General features: G+C 44.9%; 1 protein-coding gene across 4 annotated transcripts in view; it reads right to left on the reverse strand.

Annotated features, from left to right (window-relative positions):
- The window catches only part of Trappc9 (trafficking protein particle complex 9), a 468984-nt gene that overhangs the window by 167565 nt on the left and 283855 nt on the right, over positions 1–17564 (reverse strand). For all 4 annotated transcript variants that reach the window (XM_036207929.1, XM_036207927.1, XM_036207928.1 and 1 more), the window contains one exon: positions 3857–3999. In XM_036207929.1, the coding sequence (XP_036063822.1) occupies positions 3857–3999 (143 nt within the window). The remainder of the gene's footprint in view (positions 1–3856; positions 4000–17564) is intronic.

The following is a 17564-nucleotide window of genomic DNA, read 5'->3' on the forward strand; positions in this document are numbered from 1 at the left end:
AGGGGTTTTTTTAACTATCCATTTCTAGTTTTAAGTCTTTGATTATTTTTAGTTTTTTAAACCTTATTGCTCTGGGAAGGATTATAACAGAGTGATCACAGCAGACAGGTTTGCCTGGCTCATGTTCATGGAGAAATTGTTCAGACTTGCCCTGCAGCAACGGTAACCATATACTCTCTGCCCAGGAACTTTCTGGTGCTGACAAGCTTTCAGAAACCCTAGTTTATAGAGTTCCCAGCTAAGTAAGAATTGAATTTTATCCAAGGACATCCTTCATCAATTGCCAGGTTTTCCCCCTTTGTTTTGCTAATGAAATAAATTCCAACAGTTAAGTTTTCAGTGCTTAAAACTAAATGTATTTCTAGGATAAACTGGAATTGTTAGTACTCTACTATACCTTACATGTGGCTGAAATCAACTTGTATTTTGTCTTTCAACTCAGCCTTTGAATACCTGTGGCTGCTGGCCTACAGATTTTTCTTCCTGTGATGTGGTTGGTGTCTCTGGAAAGCAGCAGTATGATGAGGTTGGGTCCAGGAGGGACTCCTCCTTGCCTGCTTTTGAAATGAGCTTCCTTAAAAGCACTGTGCTTGCTTTCTTAAGAGCTTGAACTACTTACTGGAGAAGTCACCTGGGCCCACAGAACGCCTCAGGGGAACTTTCTAGTTGAGAGTGTCCATTCACAAAGAGTGTCTATTCACAGAGAGTGTCCATTCAGAGTGTCTATTTACAGAGAGTGTCTATTCACATACTCTATTTCTTCTTGTGTCAGTTTTAGTACTTTGTCCACTTTCCTCCTTCAAAACACTGATCCATTTTGCCTCAGTTGTCAAACTCACTGGGATAAGGCTCTCTACAGTATCCTCTTACATTTCCAAACATAGCATATACAAAATCCACAGAAGGCTGCATCTTTTTTTTCCTTCTACTAACAGTTTGTGTTTTCTCTTTCTCCCCACTCATTGCCCTAGTTATGATTAATTTTATTACTAATCTTTTTAAAGTATCAGTTTTTGGTTCCATTGACTCCATAAATTCTCTTTCACACCCTATTTTACTGACATGCTTTCTTCTCTATAATTTCTTCCGGGGGGGGGGGTAATTTAACTCTTCTTTTTGTGATGCAGAAGCCACACCATTGATGTCAAGCCATTCATTTCTAGTATAAGCAATCACTCTTCCATAAATACAATTAGGTGGAGCTGATTAACCAAAATGTCTAGGTTGGCCATGATTTTCCGTGGGTTTTGTTTTGTTTTGTTTTATAAACTTGCCACATCAGATTCTCAGGGAATAATATTCAAACAGTCTTGTATACCATGAGGTTATCTGTTTCTCCCCTTTGTGTGCCAGTTTTACTTTGAAGTTATCTTTTTAAGTGTATTTATATTTAGGGCAGTAATGTGCTATTGAGAACTCAATTCTTCAATCACTACAAATTTTCCCATCTCTTTCTCTTGAAAGCCCAGATGTTTAATATTAATAAGTCCATACCAACCTTCTAAACATTAGTGTTTACATACACTGTGCACATTTGAGGCTGGTTTCTTGTAAGAGGCATATAGTTAATGTCTTGCTGTTGCATGGAGTCTGACAAGCTCCACTGTTAAATGCAATGCTGAATCTATCTGCATTGGGGCAAATTTGGACATAGACATGTCCATCTGTACTGTCTGAATCCTTTTCAGTCACTCACTCCTTGTTCTTTTCTCCTCTTCCTCTCCACTCCTAGAGGGAGCTTGGATCTTTTCTATTTATTCATTTATCTGATGTTCCATTGCTCCATTGCTCCTGTGTGTACATCTATATTCCCATTCCATACTAACTGTGTGTGACAAGCTCCTATCAGGCTAGTGGAGAGCAAGAAGTTGCTCTGTCTGCCCCTGTTTCCAAAGAGGCTGTGTGATGCACCTGGTATTAGGGGGTGCTGGCTGGAAACATGGCAGAAGTGCTCCCAGGAATATGACACACTATGTGTTAGAGAAGTGAGGAAAGCACAGAGAAACACACACACAAACACACTCACACGCACGCACGCACGTACACTCCTGCTAGAGAAATGTACAGGAAGTCAAACAGGTTTCAAAGTAAGCAGATGTTTTCCAAGGGATTAAGTAAAAGAATAGTAGTTTAATAAAAAGGATCCTTTTAGGGAAAAGATACAGTTGAAGCCCCGGCTGTAAAGGTATGACTGGCTGTACCAGAACTTGGTAGGAACATAGGGAGAAGTAGGGGAGAGGAAGGTTTGTGCCAAACAGAGTGGGACAGACTCTGAATACAGTCTCCTCAGCACTGGATCTGTCTGTAAGCTGGGTAGGACCTGGGAACAAGCAGGGCTGGAGCCAACTGGTCAACCCTCCATGGGGATATAGATACACAGTGGTCAGAGTGATCTAGAAACAATGAAATCCCAGGATTTTTATATCAATTAGACTTAGGGATAGTAGAAAAGTAAAATCAGAAGTGCACTCTCAAACCCAAGAGCTAGAAAGAGAAATACACCAGCCAAAAAAAGAGAAGATGAAGGCTACAGGTTAGCATCAAAGACTGAAGTAGTGCTTCAGCCTGCAGCCAATGCTTCCAAGTTCACTTCACTCTTAAATTACCATTTACACCTACAGGGGCCATGAGGTAGCAGCCATATATCAATGAGGCACAAAAGAGAATCTGTAGAAACCTGTGCCACATATGAGAAGTCTTGATGGGCAGGGGCAGCAGGAGAAGAGAAGGGGCAAGAAAGGCAGACATGATGCAGCAGGGCTATGTGCGGAAGGCTTGGCACACCCTAACACTGGCTGTCAGCACGCTGGCCAAATCTGCCCTGGGGGCAGGAGCTTTAAAGCTTTATACAAATTCAAGTAGAAGCCACCTTGGCAGTGAGTACCGAAAACGTGATAGATGATGAAAAGGGATGCTAAAAGGCCCAGATAAGCCATTAATTCTTGCTGAAGCCTTTTTCCAGTGGTGGGGGTGGGGGGGGGGGTGGGGGGTGGGTAAGTGAGCTAGATCTGTTTAAATGGATTTTTGTGTCCGCATTATGATGGACACCATACCTCTATTTTACCCTATAGAATACAAGAAAGGAATAAATAGCACAGGCCAGAGTGCTATTTGTGAGGTCCAAAGAAAGACAGGTGAGTGTAGGTTATGGCTAATGTTCTGCTCAATTAAACATACACAATGCTGACCTGGTCCACAGTGGAGTTCAGTGGAGGTGGGTTTCCACTCTCCAGGAGTTGCGCATATAAACTATCCCAAGGGCTCCTGGGGAGCATTGATACCACTTCCACAGTACAAGTATGAGATGAGGAACTGTCACTTTCCACCTAAGAGAAAACCAATGGCCTTTCTCACCACATGTGACCCTGATGTAGACAAACCTACCCTTCCCTTTCCTAAAAAGATCAGGCCTGGGGGAGGGGGGAGTTAGTAACAGAGAGGGTTACCTTGAAGGAAATGATTCCCTGTGCGGAATGAGCTGACATTGTGCTGAGCTAGAAGGTCCTTGTGGTGCTGGACAGTGAGCCCTGAGACAAAAACCTTCATCTCACCGGCCATAGGAGCATCACAGAGAACAGGGCCGGGGTCCTCAGGAAGAACCAAATATAAGCAAAGCACTGTGCAGAGCCCCCAATGATGGAGCAGTCAGAGCAGAGCAAAGAACTTGCCCTGGGAGGGCCCCCCCACACACACACACACACACACAGGGACTGTGGGCACAGCATCCTAGCTGCCCATTAACACCAAGGACCGCTGCCCTGACAAAGGCATGGCTCTGCTGGACAGTGAGATAAGATAACCAGTGACATACTACAACCTCCCACCCACCCCACCCCACCCCACCCAGAGTGGTTACCTGGTTGCCGGAAGTGTGCTGACTCTGGTGAAAAACACAGAGGGCTCAACTTCCACATGCAGCCCCAGAGACAGGTTCCTGTAATACCCTTCCACGTGGCCTGGGCCTCCGGAGTACTTGAAGTTCAAGACAGCTTCCAGAGTCTAAAAAGTTAAGACAAACACCAAATCAGTACCCACAAGTAGATGAGGCTCCACACTGGGAAGCAGGCTGCACCTAGAGAGGATCTCAGGACCCTCACACATGAAAGGATCACACAACTAGCCCAGCTCATACTGTGCATCTGACACCATTTGTCCTGTGGAACTGAAAGTCTGAAAAGTCCTCGGCTGTACATACAGGGAGAAAAGGCTCCAATATGCACCCTCTTTAGATACCACATTTGACAGAGAAAACACTCTGTGCATTGGCAGATGGCTGGGAAGGGCAGCGTCCATGCAGGAGGTAGCAGCTTCTGCTCCCAACCTGACATCACTAGAAGCCTGTGAGGTCAGAGGGAAGCACAGCAGAGGCCCTTCTCGAAAGACAAGGGCAGTGTCACCATTCCAGACACAGGATATGGGATGAAGAAGTGGCAAGTGACATCCAAATGGGCAAAAAGGCGTCAGAACAAAGATGGTGGGTAGCTAAAATGTAGGGTGCCAATGGAGGCTGAACTCTCCCCTCCTAGGCTCTTCCCCAAGACCTCCCCTACTGAATGCACTTACAAAGGATGATGGGAGAGTAGGAGGGTAAACCCTGCCTCCCTTGGTGATACAAGAACACAAGAGGCATTCAGCCACCATACTGGGGAGGTGAGACATTGAAAGTGCAGCCCCAGTCCAGTCTGGTCATATCTGACCATCCTTCCCTTTGAGATGAGATTTTTGTATACTGGGGGAGAGCAACCCAGACCAAGAGCATGGGGTTAGGGGTTGGGGGCAGGATACAGGGATACTAACAAGGAATGAAGAGGCAGAGCTCCATTCTTAGGAGTGCTGAGTGAGGGCCCCCACCATTGTTTTAGAGTACAATGCTGCTGTATCAGGGAGAAGACTCGTGCCCAGCATCTGCTGTTGCACTGGATAGTGGAATGGTGTAAGAGGAAAGGATATTAAGAAGCCACAGGCAAGATCTAGATTCACTGCATCTACCTGAGATTGAAGAGAGACAAGCACAAGAGGTAAATCCTATAGGAGCATGACCCCAGTCCCAAAGTCCCTGCAGGATTCCTCAGGAGGAACAGCTATGAGCAGGCCCACCCATGGCCCTGCACACAGGCAGAGAAATATTAAGGACAGAGGACATGCATTATAGAAAAGCTGGCACCTCCCACGTCCCCCACTCAGTACGAGGCAACTTTGTAGGGATCTGTAGCCTTTGGGACACAGAAAGTAGCCATGGTAACTAGAAATCTTGGCCTAGCTAACTCCTGACTAAAATGATGGAGCCTTCCACAACAGTGTCCTCAAACAGGTGTTGACAGCAGGGGCCCCTAGGGCAAATCTAGCCACCACCTAATTCTGTAGGATGGGGAGCAAAGAGCTTCACTGTATTTCTTGCAGGGAATAAGTCAAAAAACAAAGTAGAAACAGAGAAGACTCTGCAGCAAAGACGTCCTATGGCTGGCCAAGTCAGAAACATTTATTATGTAGTCCTTTACATTCAGACTTTGCAAGTATTACAGACTGGAGAGATGGCGCAGCAGTTAAAAGCCTGTGCTGTATTCCAGAGGACCTGAGTTCTGCTCCCATCACACATGCCTGGTGACTCACATCTGCCTGTAACTCCAGCTCTGAGGGGTTCAGCATCCTCTCTGAACTCCTCAGTCACCTGCACTCACGTGCACAAACCCACCCACAGACACACACAACTACTAATAAGGAACTGTTAGAGAAAAGCATGGAGGCAAATCTTCATGCCTCCCAGACATAACACCAGCAGCAGCCGAGGAGACAGATCAGCACATAACAGGATAGTAGTGCCAGGGAGGACCAAGGAGGTGAACAATGGTTGCAGGGCAATAACATCCCCTGAACACGTCCATTCTGTGCCAAAGAAGAACAGAGAAGGCTCCCAGAATTCCCGGCTCTAACCACCCCGTGAAGGGCTTTCCAGAAGCAACACTGAAAACAGAAGTTGGGCATTATAAGCGAGCTCAGGCACGGCGTTGCCGTGTTGGGACCTCCAAGTTCATGCTGAAGTACTGGAGTCAGGGCTCACTCTCCCCTAGTCAGAGTGAAAGGATGCCATGTTTCCAAGAGTTTGCTGAAGAGAGGAGCCTTAGGTAAGGTTACTACTGCTGTGATGAAACATCATGGCCAAAGCAACTTGGGGAGGAAAGGTTGATTTGCCTTCTATTTCCACACCATGGTCCATCACCGAAATAATCAGGACAGGAACTCAAACTGGACAGGAACCTGTAGGCAGAAGCTGATGCAGAAGCCATGGTGTGTGTGTGTGTGTGTGTGTGTGTGTGTGTGTGTGTGTGTGTGTGTGTGTGTGTGTCGGGGAGTGGGGTGCTGCTCACTGGCTTGCTCTTCATGGCTTGCTCAGTCTGCTTTCTTATTGAGCCCAGGACCAGCTGACCAGGGGTGGCCCTGCCCACAATAGGCGGGGCCTTCTCACATTCAGTCTCTAATTAAGAAAATGCCCTGTAGGCCTGCTGATAGCCATACTATTGAGGCATTTTCTCAACTGAGGCTCCCTCCTCTCCAGTGACATAAAACTAGCCGGCACAGCCCTCCTCCCTCAGATTCCAGCAAGGTGGATGTGGCCTGCACTGACTGCTTCTGTCAACCCACTTCTTTGCAATGAGGAGGCAGCCATAGCTATTAGGCTTTTTTTTTTTTTTAAATCAAAGGAAACTACTTGTGTGCCCCTCGTATCAGAGAAAGGACATGTTGAGGGGAGGCAGTTGGCAAACTCTAGGCAGGAGAGAAGGAGAGAAGGTGGGAGTCACCCATGAAATCCAGTTTGGCACTGTGGATCTATGACATGGCACCGTGGCTTGCCATTTTCAGCCTCAGCCCACTAATTAATGGGGACATTACTAGTACTGACCTCCTTGTGACTGGTACTTACCTCCTTAGAGTTTCATGAAGAATCAAGAAGAAAACACAGTAAATATATTTTCCCCCCTCTGTGCAACCTTGCCCATCCAGTAAACCACCAGCAACAAGGCTTAGAAGAAATGAACACCGTCCCAGTTCTTTTACTTATTTTTGAACTTTAAAAACTAGATTTATTTGAAGAAAAACAAAACAAACAAACAAAAAGACCCTTCAACCCAAAGGATGATGTACTGAGAGAAAATATTCCTATCAAAGTCACTATTCTAATTCCTTCAGGGCAGAGGTTCTTAGCATTGCATATCACTCTGTTGATGAGTGGTCACCGTCCAACATCTGCAGAACCCTCTTTGTCTTCCCAAAAGAAATCTCTGGCTGGGTGGTGGTGGTGCACGCCTTTAATCCCAGCACTCAGGAGGCAGAGGCAGGTGGATCTCTGGGAGTTAGAGGCCAGCCTGGTCTACAGAGCTAGTCCAGGCCAGGCTCCAAAGCTACAGAGAAATCCTGTCTCAAAACACCCCCACCCAAAAAAAAGAAACCTCTGAATGCACTGCACACTACCTCCCCACCACCTCCTACCCTGGTCCCTGGCAACTCTCCCGCATTCACTCTCTATGCAGCTGACTATTCTGGGAGCCTTGGGTAATCAGTCCCTCTGTGACTGGCTTGTTTCATTTATCAAAAGGCTCTTGAGGTTTACCCTGTCATGGTTTGCACCAGATCACCTCCCTTTTTAAAGCTGAGTAGCACTCCACCATGTGGCCTGGCTGCGTGTGATGAATCATCAATGCACATGAGGCTTGTTCCAACCCTGGGTATCCAGTGAAGAATGTTGCTGTGACAGGGGCATGCAAATGTCACTGCCCCACTTTTGTCTGTCTGGAGCATGCAGAGGGTGAAATTTCTACATCATACATGTATTCTACATTCACTGTTTGAGGGACCACCAAATCATTGCCACAGCAATACACCACTTGACCCTTCAGCTAGCACACACATGGGTTTTTCTCACCGATCTTCATTTTCTGTTTTTGTGGTAACAACCATCCTCTGGGGTGAAGCCACATTTCACTGCAGTTTAGGTTGATGTAGGCTTCTTCTCTCCTCCTGTGATTGTAAACCTACTGTGCATCTTCCTTGGAGTGATGTCCATTTAAGACCTCAGCCCCACATTAGTACGCTCACTGTTTCTTTTGCCTCCCTCCACTCAGACTGTCTTCATGTCCATGTGTATGGGTGTCATTCAAGCCAGTGACACCAATGATGCCATCACGGACCTTCTACTCATTTTAAAAACCCTTCTTCTGGACCACCCAGGGCAACCCACATCTCTTCTTTACAACCAAAGTATTCGGTCAAACAGGTGTTTTTCTAAATCAACACTCATATTTTAGACTCACTGAAACCCCAAATTCTCTTTCCACTCCCATCAGCCGAGAGCACAGAGCCACCAACTCCAGAGAGCTCCTGGCTTCTTGCAAACATGTCCTAGAGCCCTTGAAATCACACAATGTGTCTTCTGTTGATTCTGAGTACAGCGGACTCTAACTGGCTGACTTCATTCATGTTTTCAGAGTCTCCCAGGTATCCTTTGAGTGTGAGGATCTGGGCTTGGTTGAGGTGAATGTGGCCTTTGACCTCAGAAAGCTCAGTTAGTGCTGAGTGCATGGACATAGGAACAAAGGAGCACATGAATGGACAAGCCAAGCCATCAAACAGCAGGAATGTGGCACCTTGCTTCAACCATGGGCACAGTGTCCAAGGAAACAGAAAGTTCTCTGGTAGCCTTGAAAACCCAGGCTCAGGAGGCAAGCACAAACCAAACTTTAAAAAAAGGACCATAGGAGAATTCACCCAGGGATGAACAAAGATTGCACATGGAGCTAACTGTCAGGAACCGGGGAAGAAGGAAGAACAGCCCATGCTCTGATTTTCTTGGAATTGACTGTTTCTTTACTCTGTAGAGAACCAGAGAAGAGACATAATTATGGGGGGAGGTGACCTAAGTTATAAAAATCAAGCAGAGAGAGGATTGGTGAAATTGAGTATTGCTGCCTTTCCTCCTAATGATTAAAAGGGAGAAAAAGAGAAAAGCAGCCTCAGCCTGGTAGAATTAGAATAGTTTAATGAAACCATAAAATGGGCTGACAGGCAAATGGCACAGGATGTGCAGAGAGAGAGAGGCGCAAAGCGGTCCTTCGTGGATACCATATGGTTCCTGTCCAGAGCACCTTCTCAGTCCTCACCTTGAAAGAAGACATCCAGAAGGACGCAACGAGAAAGGAAATACAAACAAAATATGTGTTTTTGAAGCACAGTACAACTGATTTTTTCAAGCTAATACAGGGGTCTTTAAATGGCAACCTTTATTGAGCACCTGTATATGTAAAACACTAAACTGAATGATTACATAGTGCACTGCACCTATAATAAGGAAGGTGCTGTCTACATAGGCAAGTGTCTTAGTTTCTTCTCCTGCTGTTGTAGTGAAACACCCTGACCAAAGCAACTTAAAGGAGAAATAGTTTGGCTCACAATTCCATGTTACAACCCATCTCTAAGGGAATCAAGGAAACAGGAACTCGAAGCTGCTAGTTACATCCACAGTCAAGAGATAGCATGATGAGTGAATGTATGCATCCTTCTGATCAGCTCACTTTCTCCACTCTTAAGACAGTTCAGAATCCCCTGCTCAGGGAATGGTGCCACCCACAGTGGGTGAGGTATCGATACCTCAATTAATACAGTCAAGACAATCCCCCACTGACACACTTTACAGGTCAACCCAATCAGGACAATCTCTCATTGAGACTCTTTTGCCAAAGGACTCTAGATCGCTCAAGCCGGCAATTAAAACTAGCCATCACAGCGAGGTTCTGTGTAGTTAGGGGAGCAGCCTAGCCCATGCTCACTCTACTCCCCCACCGTTCAAGGACATCACGCATAAGAATATTCATTCACCCATCTACCATTCACTTGCTGACATGGATGGATGTCCACTATGGGCAGAGGCCATGACAGTAAAGAAGGTGTCACACTATCGTCCTGAGCCCAGACACATTGGGGTGAGCTGTTCACTGTATCACCAAAGCTAAGTGTCAAGATATATGAAACCTCTAGTGGCCAAGAATGAGAGGCAAAGAAACAACAGGTTAAGAACAAGGGAAAAAACAAACAATTCTTAAATTAAAATCAATGGTCCCACCCCAGATGCGCCCCCCCCCAAAAAAAATAACAGAATCAACTGCAACTTCTCAAAACTATCAAGAGGGTGATATCCTTCTCAAGTTAGTCAAGGAAAAAGGAAACAAAATTCTAATGTCAAAAATAAAAATGAGCCTCAGTACAGATCCCACAGAAAACAAAAGAATGGAAAGGAAGAATAAGTTTGGGCCAACACTGGCCCCAATTTATACTCAGTAAGAACTCCTTCCCAAAAAGAACCAAAGAGAAGCAGAAAACCAAGCGCTTCATGATGATCAGGGGCTGAATTCACAGGAAAAGCATCTCCTAAAAGAAGCCTGGCATGCAGCTGGTTACCCAGCATATTCTATCAAACATCAGGCTTAGAAAAATGTCAATTTCATACAACCAGCTTGAGAAAAAAGGATGGAGAAAGCCAGCAAGGCAGATCAGTAGGTAAACATACTTGATACCAAAGCCTGACAACCTGAGTTTGATCCACCTGGTCCACATAATAGAACAAACTCCTGTAAGTTGTCCTTTGACATCCACTGTAGCATACACACACACACACACACACACACACACACACACACACACACACACACACACTATAAAAATGGTACAATTTTTTAAAATCAGACCAGTATTACTCAAATGTTGAAATTAGAGAGTCTATAAAAAAAAAATTAAGGCCAGTACTTCCCATACATTTAACTGTAAAACTCCTAACAAAGTACTAGTGAATCAACTTTGGAAGTATATAAAACACCTCACCCATCATGACAAAATGAGTCTTAGCAATGCAAGGTTGGTTTTAATTTTTGAGCATCAACTTGTGACTGTTTCTCACTATATTAACAATCTGTTAACAGAAAGGAAAAGTAAGCCACACAGTCAACAGGAAAAGCAGATACAATATTCAAAACCCACCGACACTTTTTAAATAACTTTGAGCCAATAACACATGGAAAAGTACATTTTATAAAATGTATCATTAAAACCTTAATGAAAAACCACACTTAAGGGTAGGTGTGGTGGTATAGTGTTCCCCTAAATATTGTGTATGCTAATAATCTTATCTGGGGTCAGAGACAGAACAGCCACAATATTAAACTTAGAGGATAGGCAGTGGTAGCACATGCCTTTAATCCTAGCATTCCAGAGGCAGAGATCTCTGTGTGTTCAAGGATACAGCCAAGCATGGTGATTCATGCCTTTAATCCCAGAAAGCAAGCCTTTAATCCCAGGGGGTGATGGCAGAAAGCAAAAAGGTATATAAGGAGTGAGGACCAGAAACTAGAAGCTTTTAACTGGTTAAGCTTTCAGGCTTTGGAGCAGCAGTTCAGCTGAGATTCATTTGGAGGAGGACTCAGAGGCTTCCAGTCTGAGGAAACAGGATCAGCTGAGGAACTGGTGAGGTGAGGTAGCTGTGGCTTGTTCTGCTTCCTGATCTTCCAGCATTCACCCCAATAACTGGCCTCAGGTTTGATTTTATTAATAAGAACTTTTAAGATTCCTGCTACAGGTAGGTAACTAAACATTTCCACCAAACACTTAGAAATAAGGATAATATGTAAGTTCAATGTCAAGCAATTAAAGGCACATACGGAAAGGGGTAAAACAGTTCAGAGACATCATCCTGTTTAAAAAAAAAATCTTTTGAATCTACTGGAATACTCAGAAACTGCTGGTAGTACTGTAAAATAGAACAATTGCTTTGAGAAATGATTAAGTAATTTCTTGTAAACTTAAAATTCCCATATTACCAGTGAGAAATAAAACTCACACCAATAAAAATAAAAACATCTATTCACATGAAGGTGGATACCAAAACGTCTATAGACATGATTGACAGCAACTCAAAACTGTGAAATGGAACAGAAAGTGATGTCAGCGTCATGGATGACTCTTGAGTTAGTTTTTCTGAGTGTAGTTGACCCAAAAGCACACTAGACACAATCGTTAGTCTCAGTAAGGAGACCGGAGTTGTTTGGGACTGGGGACAGGAGACTTGGCTGTAAAAGAGTCAGGCATGCTTTCTGGGGTCATCAGGTGTTCCACATCCTGATGGTAAGGATGGTTATCCAGGTCACACATTTGCCAAGACCCATGAGTCTACAGTGTCTGAGGCTGCACTGAAAAGAATGTAAGACACACCCAGTAAACTAGATTTTGGACACCAATGTTATTAATAGACACACAATCATTTGTAAATATCTAAACAATGTTTAATGCTGGCCATGCTGATGTGGGACAAGTGTGGATTCTGCAGGAGTCTTAGGTGGACTCTAGCAGTCCCAGGTTCTGCATTCCAGAACAGAAAGTGAGCCTGTGACTGACAGTAATTAAAACTGCATATAGCCTTGGAAAAGGCTTTTCGCTTCTCTAGTTCAATATCCTTGCTCAGAATCTGAGTGTTCTGACAGATATTACCCAAGATTTTGATCAGCTCTTATCAGAACTGTTATTGTTCATTTTGTATTACTAATCTAATGTTCCACAGTCTCTAATATAACTGAAGCTATTATGAAAGAAAAAAACAGCCACCCTCCCACACATCCCAGCCAATTTAAAAGTATAAGCAGGTCTCTAATTTCTGAAGACCCCAATTGAACCTGTCACTGCAGATTCATTCTGTGATATGACAAAAGATCAATAGCTAGGATGCGGTCCACTTAGGAAGCTAAACACCCAGGACCAGCCACTGGCTGGGGCTCAATTCTGCCACTGGACCAGCACAGTGGTCTACCAGGGGTCAGGAAAACCTAGCAATGAAAGCCATACCATTACTTTCTAGTTAATTAGCACTTTTGGCCAAAATCTCTCTTCAGTGTTAATTATGCCTTAAAGATAGCAAGCAGCTACAAATTAAACAGCACATCCACAATAATGTAGGGGTTGGTTTGAACAACGGCAGCCTTCAGCACAGTCCAGTTCAAAGAAGGCCTACAGGACCTGTGCTAGCCGAGAAGAAGTAGGATCTGGAGTGGACAAAGGGGTAGGGAATTGGCCAGGGGCTATGAGCAGCCCAGTGGAATATTTTAATGCTGCTACCCAGGAAAGGGAACAGGTTAGAGGCTAAAGAACTAGATTAGTCCTCAGCTAACATGTCTGGGTGGTGAGCAGCAAAGACTAGAAGGTACTGCAGGAGGAGGCATCCGATAGACCTCAGTAGTACAGATAGCAGCATCAGGGGCCCTTCCTTTCTCTAAGTTTTGGGAGACAGTATAGATGCAATTCTAAACGATCTTAGTAAATAAGAAGCAAAAGCCCAAGAGATCAGAGTACTATTGAAGAGCCAAGCTATCTTTAGCTCACCACTCACTGCCGTCCTTCCCCTGAGAGAGAGACCTTCTTCCTATGTGACTTGTTTTTTTTATTGCCTTTCTGTTCTGCCTTCTCATTGGCTCTAAACCCAAACGCATGACTTCCTCATCACTGCCTGTCTATACAGACCTCCAGGTCTCTATGGTTGGTACTGGAATTAAAGGATTGGGTCACCATGGTTGGCTGTCTCCTTGACCACACAGAGACTCCGCCTGCCATGTCATCAGATTAAGGGCATGTGCTACCACCACTGGACTTCTGCTTAATGGCTCGCTTTTACCTCTGATCTCCAGACAACTTTATTTATTAACATACAAATAAAATCACATTTCAGCACAAATAAAATATCACCACAAGACAGGGCTGGATGTGGCTCAGTGGCACAGCATTTACCTACCATGCAGAGGCCCCAGTTCTATCCCTAGTACAAAGTAAAGTAATAAAATATGAAATCACTCTGAAGGTGTGATTCTTTTTGCCCCCAAAATTGCCCAAATTTTGACAGTGTGACAATTCAAACACCCTCAACTTTACGTGACATTTCTCTTGTTATGAAGATTGAGCATCTTTTCATATACTTAGGCCATCATTGTGTCATATCCTTCCAGCTTTGCCCGTGACCTGTCTCTTCCTTATAGACTCCTGGCCATTTTATTATAATAAGAATTGCTTTGTAAAGATCATGTAACTGGATAAACTCAGTTTGCTGCCTCAGTCCTAACACTATTACCTTTGAAATTACCATGATTTTGTTCCTCTTATATTGGCTAGGACCAGCAAATCAATGGATGGTAATAACAACTCCAAAAATAGACCCACACTGCCACATGTAATTGGTTTTGACCAAGGGCAAAGATGATCCAATGATCAAATTAGCTTTTGGATGAAGACAATGGCCAGACACCTGGACAAAGGCTGTAAGATAAACAACCCAGGCCTTACCCACAGGAGTTTCTCTTCCTACACCAAGCAGAAGCACACGTACTTCAGGAGACAGGAGACTCACAGAAAACACAAAAGACATTGCACACTGGTGGAAAGCATCTTTATTGTTGGGGAGGTTTTTCAGTACAGGGTTTCTCTGTGTGGCCATGGCTATTCTGGAACTCATGCTGTAGACTAGGCTGACCTTGAACTCAGAAATTCGCCTGTCTCTGCCTCCTGAGTGTTGGGATTAAAGGCAAGCACCATCACACCTGGCATAAGGAAAACATTTGATTTCATGAAAATATTAAAAATAAACAATTTATGATTAGACAAATCTCAAGCAGTTGGAATATGGAAGCTGTCCATTTCATCCAAGTTGTCAACTGAATTGAAATGTTCTCTGTTTCTGTAGATCTGTGGGTATGGCCCTCTTTCATTCTTGGCATTGATAATTTGGGGGGGAGGGCTTCTACTCCCTTTTCTAGATATATCTGCTGGGGACACCAATTTCACTATTTTTGAAACATTTAAGTTTTCTGAAATGTCTGTACCCAACATAAGATTGGGCAGAAAGCAAGAAGTCAATAACTGTCTACCCTGTGGAGTAAGATTTTAATTGTGTGCTCATTTTTGTAGAGAAGTCCATAACATGGGCAGATTGTGACTGTTCAAAGTCCATATTCCCCTAAAGAATCCAAGACCCCTCCATCATTCTATACTCCTATCCATACAGCACAGTCCTCTTGGACATTGGGTTTCTGCACATTGCTCAGATCCTTTGGGAGTCCTACATGACATCATAGTATAAGAACCCACAACGCCTACTGCTCACAACACTGCATCATAAGGCTTGGCTCCTTTCAAAGAATAAAAGCTCCCTGAGGGCAGGAGCCATGCTTGGTTCAATAAGATTCTCAAAGGACAGGTTTCCACATACACATGCTCAATGTCACTGAATGACTGCAAGTCCACAGGGGAGCTCCCGGGAAGAAGGATGTGTGCAGCAGGGTTCTGGCTATACTCTAGTCTAGACTCTGGGGATAGTGCCATAGAAACTGCAAGACCTATCACAAAGTTACCTAGGTATCACTAGCCCCAAACGCTTGTTATCAGAGGCTTAAAGAAATGAAGAAGCTTGCCAAGTTCAAATAAGGTCTGCCTGATTCAAAAGATCTTGCTCTACCAGCAGGGCATGTATCCAGAAGAGGAGAAGCTGACCATGAAGAACAGGACCATGGGTAAAGGCTGGTGCTGCCCCAGAGACCAGGTCTGGCCTCCTCATGGAAGGACTTAAGCACGGTGCTGTGGCACACAGCTCATAACTTGGCACCGAATGCATGGTTTTGTCTCTTGTGTGTAGTTAGCTGAAGGGTGGGCTGGGAAGGGAAGATAATTCATTTAACAAGACCTCAGTGTACAATACAGTTCAGTTAGGTGAACACTTGTTTATCAGGCACAAAGCCCTATGTTTGAATTGTGAGAACGTTTTTTGTTTGTTGTTGTTGTTTGGTTGCTTGGTTGTTTTTTGTTTTGGGTTTTTGTTTGTTTTGGTGATTTGTTTTTGTTTTTTTCAAGACAGGGTTTTTCTCTGTAGCTCTGATTGTCCTTGGAACTCACTCTCTAGACCAGGCTAGCCTCGAACCCAGAGAGCCACCTGCCTCTGCCTCCCAAGTGCTGGCATTAAAGGTAAGTGCTGCCACTTCCCTTGGGGGAATGTATTTCTTTTAATAAAAAGGGGAAGGGGGGATTTTGGGATGGGAGAGACAGCACCCGGGGAGTACCTATAGTCCCAGCAGTCAGAAGGTAGAGACAGAATGTGAGAGTTTTCTACCAGGCAGGGTAGACCTCCCGTATGAGGGCATCTGAGGTGAAAGTAGAAGGAAAGATAAGGATGCCAGCCCCGCAGGGCCTGGAAGAATGTCCCAGACATAGGAAATTGCAGAGAGACAGTGTGAGAGATGGGGGATCAGCCCTGAGAGGTGGCAGAGCGGGGCCCCATCAGTGCATGACTGACAGACGGAGCTGAGCTGCTGTTCCCAATGGAGAGGAAGCCCAGGAGGTGTCTGTGGAGGCAGAGAACATTCTGGCACAGGGGCAGGAGGCACAGAAGGAGGGGAATGGGAGGATACAAGCTAGAGAAGTAGAACTATTCGCTGGAGGCTGACAATGGCCATGAATGTCAAGTATGACTCTGCACACACGTGAAAGCGGGATTAGAACTAACCAAGAAACAGGACAACCAGACACTGAGTGGAAAGGAACAAGGAGGCTTGGGCTTCTTCAAGACTCTTCAGTGGAGAAACTAGAAATAAAGGAGAGAGGGGAAAGAGGGACAGGTTTTAGAGAACTTGGAACACATCAAGGGTGAAAACCCCACTGGCTTGTGGAGCTGACAGTGTCCAGGCAGAGATGGCCGCATAACCTCTGCTCCTGACCGACTCCTGGGGCCCTTCAGAAACACTGCATTTTATTCACTGAAATAGACCACAGGGAAAAGTTGCTCATTATAGGCTGTTCAGTGCTCCTGCTAACTAGGAAATATTTTCCATGTTGGGTAGCCCACAGTTTTACAAAACACATCTTGGACAGCAGGGAGTAAGAGTTAATAGTCTGAGCTGTAAGAGCAGAGTGTGCCGCCCAGCTCAGACTTGGCTGTCACTGCCCGCACAGCTGCCTGGTGAGTGGTGTGCTGGGTGGCCTCCTTATCGGGTTATCAGAAAGGTAAGGCCAGCTGGTGCTAGAAAAGCACCTAGAGCTGTGCCTGGCATTGGGAAGGGGCTCTAAGTGCTAGTTAATATTGCTACTACCGAGTCGGTGCTTGATACAGAGAAAGGCAATTGGGTACTGGCACTAAAGTATCATAAATAGAATCAACATCTGCCCCCTACATTAAAAAAAAATCACTGGCCCCAGTCACCCAGATATAGATAAGACTTTATCATAGCTGTCCTTAACCCTTCCCCACCCATGCCTGTTTTCCCTGCTGGTCTTGGGTGTCAGCATAACCAAGCACACGCACACACACACACACACACACACACACACACACACACACACACACAAGTATGCCTTAAGCAAGTGCTAAAGCTGTTAAAACTATCCTGCTCCATGTCACCCACCCACTGCAGCCATCAAGATCTGACTTGGTCAAAAAGCTCCGAGACCTTCCTCTCTAAACCTTCTCCGCAGAGCTCCCTGCCATAGCTTGCTGCCCTTTG

Source organism: Onychomys torridus, chromosome 16 (assembly GCF_903995425.1).
Source record: "Onychomys torridus chromosome 16, mOncTor1.1, whole genome shotgun sequence".
Taxonomy (NCBI): Eukaryota; Metazoa; Chordata; class Mammalia; order Rodentia; family Cricetidae; genus Onychomys; species Onychomys torridus.